General features: G+C 39.4%; 1 protein-coding gene across 1 annotated transcript; it reads right to left on the reverse strand.

Annotated features, from left to right (window-relative positions):
* Positions 1–3,706: 3,706 nt before the first annotated feature.
* On the reverse strand, positions 3,707–9,710 carry LOC119079236 (phospholipase A1-like). Its single transcript, XM_037187026.1, has 4 exons — positions 9,566–9,710; positions 7,273–7,638; positions 6,936–7,187; positions 3,707–4,342 (listed from the first exon to the last, which is right to left on the reverse strand). The coding sequence occupies exons 1-3, from the start codon at positions 9,693–9,695 to the stop codon at positions 7,177–7,179; spliced, it is 507 nt and encodes a 168-aa protein (XP_037042921.1). The 5' UTR covers positions 9,696–9,710; the 3' UTR covers positions 3,707–4,342; positions 6,936–7,176.
* Between the last annotated feature and the right edge of the window lie 449 nt (positions 9,711–10,159).

The raw sequence follows: 10,159 nt of genomic DNA on the forward strand, positions 1-10,159 counted from the left end.
GTCTGCTTCGAATTCCATCAATTACACACGGCATCGTAATCCTATAAGCCCCTTTGTACTTCGTACGGGGCTAAAAAGAAAATTCAAAAACTTATACACTTGTAGCCAAAGAGAAGTCGAATTAGTAAAATTGAGAAACGTACAGAGAGTATGCAGTCATGGGAACCTACCGGTTTTCTTAAGAAAAACGGTCAGATTGGTTAAATCCATGGAACTGACTTCTAGGTCCAGACCAGAAAGTTCTGGTTTGCCTATAAACGCTCTACTGAAAAAACTATACCTCGGACAGTCCCTTATCCGATCTCTTCACCACGTCTCCTGTGTGTGTAGAACATATGAATGACGCTGATTGGGGGTACAACATGACTGTACTGATAAATTTTGGTCAATTTTGACCTTTTTTTGCGTGACGGGAGGAAATGGCGTATGACATTAGTAAATTCGATAAAAGACCGTGGGAATATGCTTGCGACGTGATTACAACAAAATTCAATTTTTCTTTGTTTCTTTTTCCACTTATGGTTTATCTCCGGTATCTATTTCTGCAGTTGTCACATCAGTTTCCTTGTCTATTTCAGCTTCGCTCCATCCATTGTCCCATGCGTCCGAGTCAGAGTCGCTTAAATACTCAGCTGCTACTGTCAGCGAACCGTCTGCTCTCTTAATAGATAGAGTAAACATACTGTGTATTGAAATCTCTTTTAAAATGAATTAAATTTAAATTACCTGCTGGATCTAACAAATGACATTCGGAAAAATTAGATGCGATTAGATTATCGTCATTCTAATACAGATTGACTTTCAAAACAAGAATACTTACAAGAAATTAAATACAAATTTATCAGTGCATTGCACACATTAATTACACAAAACTTCACGAATTCACTGCCCAATGTCCAATCGAAGTGTTAGGTAATAGTAATAGCAGTCGTTTGAACTCAGCACGATGAAGGGTCGGATCAATCATCGCTGCAACACAGTTAAATATAAAAAGGAAAATATACATACTGAAGGTAACGCAAATCCGCAAGACCACACGGATCCAAAGTTTCGGGTGAATATAATCTTTATAATGTTGGACACAAGTCAAATTCACTTTGTTAGGTTGTAACACATGTCAACACTCAATACTAAACAACGCAGTTCCAACAACATGATCATGCCAAATGTCACGAATGCAACATAACAAATCTTATATTCACCCGAAACTTTGGATCCGTATTTCTTGCTATTCCATGAGGGTCTGCGTTACCTGCAGTATGTATATTTACCTTGAAATATACGACATGCTTGTTCAAACGCACTGTGAGCTTCAAAAATTTTTTATTCGACCCCACGAGAGGTCGACATGAAATGTTTTTAGTGGTTTTTGTAGAGGGCGGCACCACGAGTAATAATAACATAACAAGAAAATATTTCGATGGGAAAATTTTTAATTTTATCGATCTTTCCGTTTTTTGTTTTTGCGTTTTTGACGAAATTAATAGAGACAGGACCTGTCGTTTCCGTGTCCCAATTCTTGTTGTTTTGTGATCAGGGGACCTGACTCTCTTAACTTCGTCAAAAAAAACGTGAAATTTTGAAAAAATATGAAATTTGGTTCGAATATCCGAATCGAAACACCAGTACCTGCATTTCTTTGATTACCCTCATTATTCGGAAGAAGGAACTGCGGAAGGCATGGAACAAGGCTGGTAAGAAGGGTAGGGATCAAGAGAAAAACAAGGCTTTACATAGAGCCCTTCTGAAAGACTACAATCAAGCCCAGGCTGAGCTGAGGGAGGAAGTGTAAGCGAAATTTTTTTGAAGAAGCGGATTCAATTATTGCCTATACCCGTGTCCACAAGATTTTAGCGAAAGATGGCAATTACACGGCGGATAGCAAGGATACGGTCGAGCATCTTTTAAGAGTTCACTTTCCAGGCTGCACTGGCAGCGCAATCTAATCTTTGCACCCAAACGTAAAGATTGGAAATTTGCGGATATTTTAGCCAAGAGAGAAAAGGTAAAATTCGCGATCCACAAATTTTACTCCTTTAAGTCTTCCGGTTTTGACGAGGTTTTTCCGGCTCTGCTGAAAGAGGGTATAAACTTGTTAGCAGAGAGGCTGAGCAGCGTTTTCAAAAGCTCTATTGCGCTAAGCTACGTCCCCAGCCTTTGACAAAGGTGAAAGTTGTTTTTATTCCCAAGAATAAATTATTATTCTAGTAGAAGCTTTCATAGCGATAAGCAAGAGACTTCGTTTCTTCTAAAAGCAGTTGAACGTCTGCTGGATTTTTACATTAGAAGCGAAGTTTTGACGAGGTTTCCGTTGCACGCAAACCAGCATGCCTATCAGATGGGTAAATCCACTGATACTACGCTGCATCCGTTGACTCACAAGATCGAAAGCACACTGAACGGTCGTGAAATAGTTTTAGGTAGCTTCATGGACATTGTAGGTGCTTTTGATACCACGGAGTTTGAAGTCATCACTGATGCAGTCAAGAAAAGGCAAATGGAAAGTACGGCAGTGAACTGGATAGTCAGAATGCTCAACAGTAGAACAGTCAAGGCGGTAGTCTGTGGAACAAGATCCAGTGCAGTAGTGACTAGAGGATGTCCACAGGGAGTAATTTTATCTCCGATTTTGTGGTGAATCGTGATTGACTCACTACTGGTTAAGTTGAATGAATCTGGTTTCTTCACCCAAGGCTACTCGGATGACGTTTCTACACTAATTCGTGAATTCTCAGTTGAAGTTGGGTATTAAGGACAGCCCAAAGTGCCTTTGTGGTCATGGTGATGAAACGAGTGCGCATATCATTTTGGAATGCATCAGATATTGTCGCATTAGAACAACGTTCCTTTGTGAACCTGAACTAACGCAACCGGACGTGGACCTTGCAAATCTTGATCTGGAGAAATTTACAACTTTTCTTCAACGCACCAACAGACTAGGATGATTCTGCAGCTGATCTTTGAGACCAAAAACTTTTCGCTTTTATTTTATTTATTGTAACTCTTATCTGTTCTTATCCGTTGTCAATTTCGAGAAACCTGATTACTTTTGAATAAACAAAGGAATAAGCGGGTCCACTTTTGGAACAAAGGATGTTTATCCAGGCTCCTGTCAAACTGTTTTCAGTCTGACCCCACTCATCGCCTTCTTATCTATCTATCTTGATTGCAATTTAGCCGATGAAATTGAGAGTTGCCATTGGCCTTTTAAAGATGTATTCGAAGTGTTTGGTGAAATGAGCGAATAGCGAAAAATAGGCAAATACCGGAGCGCTTACAACTAATCAATTTGAATTCGAGTCAAAATCTGCTTTTTGTTTAGGTTTTTGACAACAGCTGTGTACCCGCAGGAGAACTTTCCGAATTTGGTTCGAATATTCGAACTGAAACACTCGTACCTGCATTTCTTTGATTACCCTCATTATTCGGTATTTACTGGTGCAAGAGCCTGATTCTCAGTCAAGGGAATGATTTGGAGTCGTATTCAAATACGTTCTATAGAAGCAATTTCTGGTAAATCTGTGTTTATTGTGAAAATAAAATTCTCGTTTCTGGATATGATTTCAGCAACTGTCATAGAAAGCAACGTATATCTGATACATTATATACCGTTACACAAATGATTGTTGATTACTACTTATGTTCCAACTTTTCCTTAACAATTTGGTTTAATGTGTTGTCCGTAGGATTTCGATCCGAATATTGACCGACAGCATTTTTAACAACGACCAGTTCTTGTTGAAGCTCTGCCATTTGACTAACAACACCAGTTTCTTCAATAGCGTGCATTCCCGCCATCCTAACATCGGCAGCATGTTGTGGTTGAAGTCCATTCTCGATTGCCTGTCTCAACTGGTCGGAATGTCGTTGCAACGGAATACCGTCATGTGGAATGTCCATAGCAATCATTTGAATTTCGTCGACGTCTGTCGCAGATTTCTGATAGTCTGCCAAATAGTAAATCATCTCCCAGAATGAATCGGTGAACATGTCGGTGGCATCAAATGCGACAACAAACCGGAATGGTCCTGTCAATTCACTTAAACGCTGCGCAATGCGTCGCGATTCCGTTTCCCCGCAAATATGGTATTTTGGATCGGGTGTCCAGGCAGCATTGGCCGGATTTACAACGACAACCTCGTCGTTCCGATTTTCAATGATAAGATGTCCATCATCACTTAGAAGCGAAACGAGCACCACCGCATTATTGAGATTAGCTCCAAAAACGACGGTAGTGTAGTCACCCGCCGCTTGATCTGTGCGAATTTCCTTTCTTGTTGTTGTAACATTGTCTCCAATGTCTCTTGAGGTTGTAGTAGGTGTATACACAATACCGCTATTTCTGTATGAAACACAATAAAATAGATATTGAGAAGCATATATGATAAGCAGATGGCCAACTCTCTCTAAAAAAAGCATTTTATCATTTTTTTTTCGCTCATTTGACTCTGAACAACGAATATTAGTATTTTTCCCGTACCCATGGAGTCGAATCGACGTATTACAAAGGGAGCTGAAAACGTATTAAAGCCCAGTACTTCGTGCGGGTCTAAAAGGTTTATAGAACTCGGACATTCGACTCGTGAGTTAGAGCTCGTTCAGGAACGATTTTTTCTTCACTGAGTTTCGTTCAGTTAACGATGACAGGTGTAACTGTAACTGTGAGGTTAGATTTCTCACGATGTGTTTTGGTCGTGAAATGTTACCCAAATGTCATGAAACTTCTATGAAGTGAATTTACAATGGATGTGTTGTAGTTTGAATTTTTTTTGTTAAAAAATTGTCTGCTGATAGAAATCATTTCGGTTTCTGTGGACCATTTGATGAATCGATATGCCAGCGTCGACAGTTCAAGAACAAAGATTTTCCGATGTCGAATCGATCTGCCACCGACCTAACAGAACATTTTCATAAAAACGGATTTACATATAAACGGATGTTGTGCTAAAAGCAATCTTGTACGAGTCGGGGGTTGCAAGCAACCACAGTACAGGCACTATTTGCTATATTGTTGTCGAGAACATCAGACCGCCGAACGGTCGCTGAAAAACGAAGTGGCAAGCATCCAAGTGCAAAATGCCAGAAACGTCCATCAAATGGCAGAGAGGCTTTTGCGTGTAGAACCACCAAGTTTCATGTTGCCGGCGAATATGTTGCGTTTTTGGGAAATCTTCGATACGCGCAATTATATGCAAACAACTATTTCTCGTCAACTATTTGGTTAAAATCAAGACCTACGATGCTGTCCAAGCTGCACTGGATTATGCACTTTAAATGTTGCGATTTTGTCGCAAAGACAATTTGCAGCTTCGATTAATGGTTCCAGCACTATTCATACGACAGAGAAACGATCAGGAGTGTTACGATTTCATGAAATGACACGCAACTATCGGTACAAGCGATGATTAACATTGGGATGACATGGATCAACTATTTCTCGATGTTACAGATACCGACGTTTCGGAACTGGTTGACAGACGCTGCAGACGCTAGTCGATCTCATCCGCAAAGAAGCTATCGACAGAAACATTGTGGCGAAGCGAGATCCTTTCATCAGTAAAATCAGAACCTTTTGATCAAAACGTTGCTCAAGCAGATGAAGCAGCTGTTCGACTTCGGCCAGACGGAGAATTAGTACATTTGACCCGGTCTCATCGATCCGAAAGACTGTTTGGATGCTATGACAGCGTGTCGGTACAGTGAAGGAAGTGAAGATCATGCCCAGGTAGCCGCTATTAATACCTATTACTATTACTATTACGAGGCATATGAGGAGACGCCTGATGCAATTCAGATGATCAAAGAAATGGTCGAACTGGTCGATCTTAGAAAAGCGCACTGGAGATTGTGCAAATTTTTTTTTTTTTCTAAGAAACAAAACGGTTCTGTTGTCAGTTTTTGTGGCACGTCCTTCATCGATAAATCAGTCGCTTCAATGTTTTCAGACCAGGATCCGCTGGCTACAATTTGACACCGCCATCTTAAATCTGTTTCAACCTGACCCGATCTACTGTCATTCGGAAGTGTGAGCGTAAAACTCTAGCTGTTTTGCAGTCCGGACTGCCGTAGTTGACGTAAAATGAATGAATTAAAAATTAAAATGTGTATTTCTGTAAGTGACAATACATCCTCAATCGCTTAACTGGAGTTCACGTTCCTACTTAAAATAATTACCTTTATGCATCATGATATTTTCAGAAAAGAAAACGGTGTGTGAATGTAAACATAAACAGAAAGTTAATTCGTAACTTTCACTGACGTATCCGAACGGCAAACGTCAGACAACTGTCAGTGTAACATTAAACGAATCGCAAATGTTCACTGAGTAAAGAATTTTCCGTTCCTGCACGATCCCCTACTATCGATTCCATGAAAACAACGCGCGAAAATTTGAAAAAGAGTCAAAACTTTAGAGTGCCGTCGCGCCACAATTCAGTAGGGTATTAGGGTATTTTGCATAAAAATCAAAATTTCATGTCAATCTGAAATTTGTGGAACATTTGAAAGGTACGTCATTAGACACACTAGGGTCACATACGCAGTAGATATACGAGCATGTACGAGGCTTAGTCGCAGCAAACGGCAGCCGCCATTTTGAATTTTAGTAAAAATAAAATATCTTGAAAATGATAATTGCTGTCAAGAGGGAAACGGTTGTTATGCATGTGGGTCGGTTCTGGCAATATGGGATGTCTTGGTATTTCTAAACATAATTTTCATAGTAGACCTATTTTGAGCTATACACTAGCATAGGGTCCTACGTGTCTGGCGTGGCGATTTTAGAATTTGTATGGCTCACCACACAAATTCTACGCCGGTCACATCTCAGCCGTCATATTAGCAACTCTCTGTGGCCATACGAGCTAGTTTCTTATGTTAATGTACTCATCATGTAGTTCGGCTCCTACACAATTCGGTTTTCTATCAACACTTACGGTAATCCCTGTTGTATGATTTCGATGCCATATCTACGCGGATTACTGTTGCCCTTGCAACGTTTCTCCTTTTCCATTTGTTGGAGAGTGTTACACAGCCATCCATCGAGTCGAAATCGATCTAAAGCATCTCGATACAACTCATGAGCATAAGAATGAGAACATGTGGGAGTATAACAATGTGGTTGGTACTTTCCACCATTCACGTATAGGTCAAGAGATCCAATTGGCTTGTACATCCCTAGATGTAACAATAAAAAAATTAAATTGTCGTCGCATTATCGTCGCTCATTTCGTATGCATCCAAAAAAATGGTTTCTACCTAGCACTTCACCATTGGTATGAAAGGTTTCCACAAAGGTAGCATCAGTGTGGCATAGTCGACGAGGGCATTCATAACTTCCAATAAATAGATCAGCTGGGTCAAGTGCACTAATATGCCGTAATTTTATTGGATTTGGTCCACTCGAAGCCATATATTTCCCAGCAAAACCCGCAACATGTGCCCCCAAACTATGACCAACGATGTGAATGCTGTACGGGTTCGCTATGAGCCCATTTCTAATTGCACCCATGATAAACTGTCCAATTGCACTGCCAACTGTTGGGGTTCTTTTCATGGCTCTATAATAGTTCCCAGTTGACGATCCAGCTGACCAATCAATTCCAATCAGGTTCATTTTTCTCCATAGATGGCTCCAGGCTACAATAAAGAGTGGTAGTATTTATGGGTGATACACAATATGACCAATAATTGTTTGACATTTTATCTGTCAAATCAAACGATGAATATGATGTGTTCATCACTCATATTGTGTAGCACAGGTATTATATAACTGCGGAAAATTTGTTTTCTTCGAATGATTTGTGAATTATGAAAACCGACACGGCCACTATGATTCATGGACGAATTTTCAACTTGTCTGGCACGGCAAACCGTTTAATAAAACATAGCTAACGCCGACCCGTACGAAACACCTATTTGTATCAAAAGACTTTACTGTGAAACTCTTCATTTCTTTTACTTCATTCTCTACTGAAAAGCTATTCGCGCTTTAAAATCACTTGCATTATCCACTCTTTGCCTTGTTATCATATACAAATAAATTGCCGGAGGCAATATAGACAGCCCCGTACGAAGTCAACTTTCATAAATTCCTATTTAAACAGCTATATACCGCTATATTTACCTATATTTTCCTATAAATAAACATTTCACAGATGAATATGCTATTATATAGCTCTATATGCCTGTATATAGCTCAATATAGGTGAATATAGATATATATAGATGTCCATATGTGGAATGCCTGAAACACCCCACACACATAACAAATTATTTCCATGTTAACAGAAACTCTCTAAGTACCATTTTCCCCAAGATATATCACTTTTATTAAAATCCAATATGGCCACCGGCAGCCATTTTGTTAGGAGACCGGAAATTTTACCGACGCTTTACATTCGTTAATACCTTTCAAACCAAAAAAATTCATGAAATTCGGTCAAAATTTACTCGAGATATTGACAAAATACTCCACGTTCACTGTACGGCCGAGTAGCCAGATAAGAGCTCACTCCAAGAGACCTAGCTCACGCTCCGGAGAACATAATTTCAAAAACTTTTTTTCCCCTGATTGGTACGGTCAATGACTATCTAATAGAGCTAAAACAGACGAAATATGTTCAAATGTGGCCGAAAACTGAATTTGAATGTGGCAAAAACTGCTTGCCGCCCTGTGCCTGTTTCACACCAAGGGGTCTAACTCACGAGTCGGTCATCCGATTTCCATAAACTTTTTTTTTTGGTTGATCGGTATTGTAAATACCTTTTATTTGACGTATCACTTACAAGTGTAACGTTTAAATGTCCGGAGATATCTTCGAAAAACCGTAAAGCACTTATTGGGCCACAGCTCGGGAGGGGTCGATCCAAAATCACTCATCTTCGAACTTAGCCTGTCTTTTGACATTACCAAACGGGAAAAAAAAGAATTTTCAAAATCGGATGCGTTTTACTCAAGTTATCGTGCAGACAGGCAGACGGACAGACGGACATTTTTTTTCACTGATTTGGCATCTCTAGACAACCACAATAGGTTTCCCCTTACTCAGGGAGTCCAATTCGACGTGTTACAAACGTATGCGTAAACCTATAAGACCCCAGTACTTCGTACGGGTCTAAAAAATTGTATTTCATTTTGACACCAAATTTGGATCTTCTACAATATGTGATGGGCAAAAAACATACTATACCACTTTAACGTAACGTATTTTGCTGCCTGTTCCATGCGAAAGTTGAGATTATTGAACACTCATAATTACCCCGTGCGAAGTTCATAAATTTTCTATACAAAGATTTCCATTTTGCAACGACGCCCAATAGAGGGAGTTTTGCAATTAAAGTAACAATTTTACCACAGAGTAACACCCGAGAGGTGAAAAGACGCTGCACACGTTTTTGCGATCTTATCGCACTTTCTGTGAACTTATCTCAAAATCTGTGATCCCAAATTTTTGTGATTTTATCAACTGGCCGTATGGATGTCGAATCGAAATCAGCGGCAGCTTTTCATCTCTCGAGCGTAACTCTATGACTTTTCCACGGAGTACACAATGCGATGACCTACCCCCTTGAAATTCATTTAACAATTTATATCCAGACAACCATCCATGAACGACGAAAATTGTAGGTAAATTTTTATCGAATCCAGAAATTTCAGATAGCACCAAAAATGCAAAAAACAACTTTGCTTTCATCAAAAGCTAAAGCAGAAGCACGATCAGCACAATAATAGAATATAAGTACGAATAGGAATAATGATTTCATGTTGTTTGTTCACTTTATATTGCTTGAAATAGAATGTTTAAGCTTCACCACAACTTATTCAATAATGTCCAAAATAGTGATCTGTAGGCATCTTTTAAGTAAATGATCTGAATCGTTATCACAGCAGAGCTGTTATGCATTATTCTTATGACTGTTAAGTCAAGGGTCTTATATCAGAAAATACGTCTTGAAGTTCACTATGATCGATTTTGTGAAATGTTAGCTGAAAACGGAAAATACTGCAACGCATGTACGATAACATGAGTAATTCTGAACCTGGGAGGTGCGGGAAATTATTAAAAAAAGCTAGCCTTTCGTTTATTTTTCTAGTGTTTATAGTGTCAACACTAGACAACAACCCATAGAATTTGTAATGTTATCAAAGTTCTTCAGT

This window comes from Bradysia coprophila, unplaced genomic scaffold (genome assembly GCF_014529535.1).
Source record: "Bradysia coprophila strain Holo2 unplaced genomic scaffold, BU_Bcop_v1 contig_313, whole genome shotgun sequence".
Classification (NCBI taxonomy): domain Eukaryota; kingdom Metazoa; phylum Arthropoda; class Insecta; order Diptera; family Sciaridae; genus Bradysia; species Bradysia coprophila.

Excerpts from the sequence above, each read along its gene's own strand:
- LOC119079236 (XM_037187026.1), bottom strand. The coding sequence starts at position 9,695 with ATGAAAGCAAAGTTGTTTTTTGCATTTTTGGTGCTATCTGAAATTTCT. Across the intron at positions 7,639-9,565 it reads GTTAAATGAATTTCAAGGGG|CCTGGAGCCATCTATGGAGA; the intron begins GTAGGTCATCGC and ends TCTTTATTGTAG.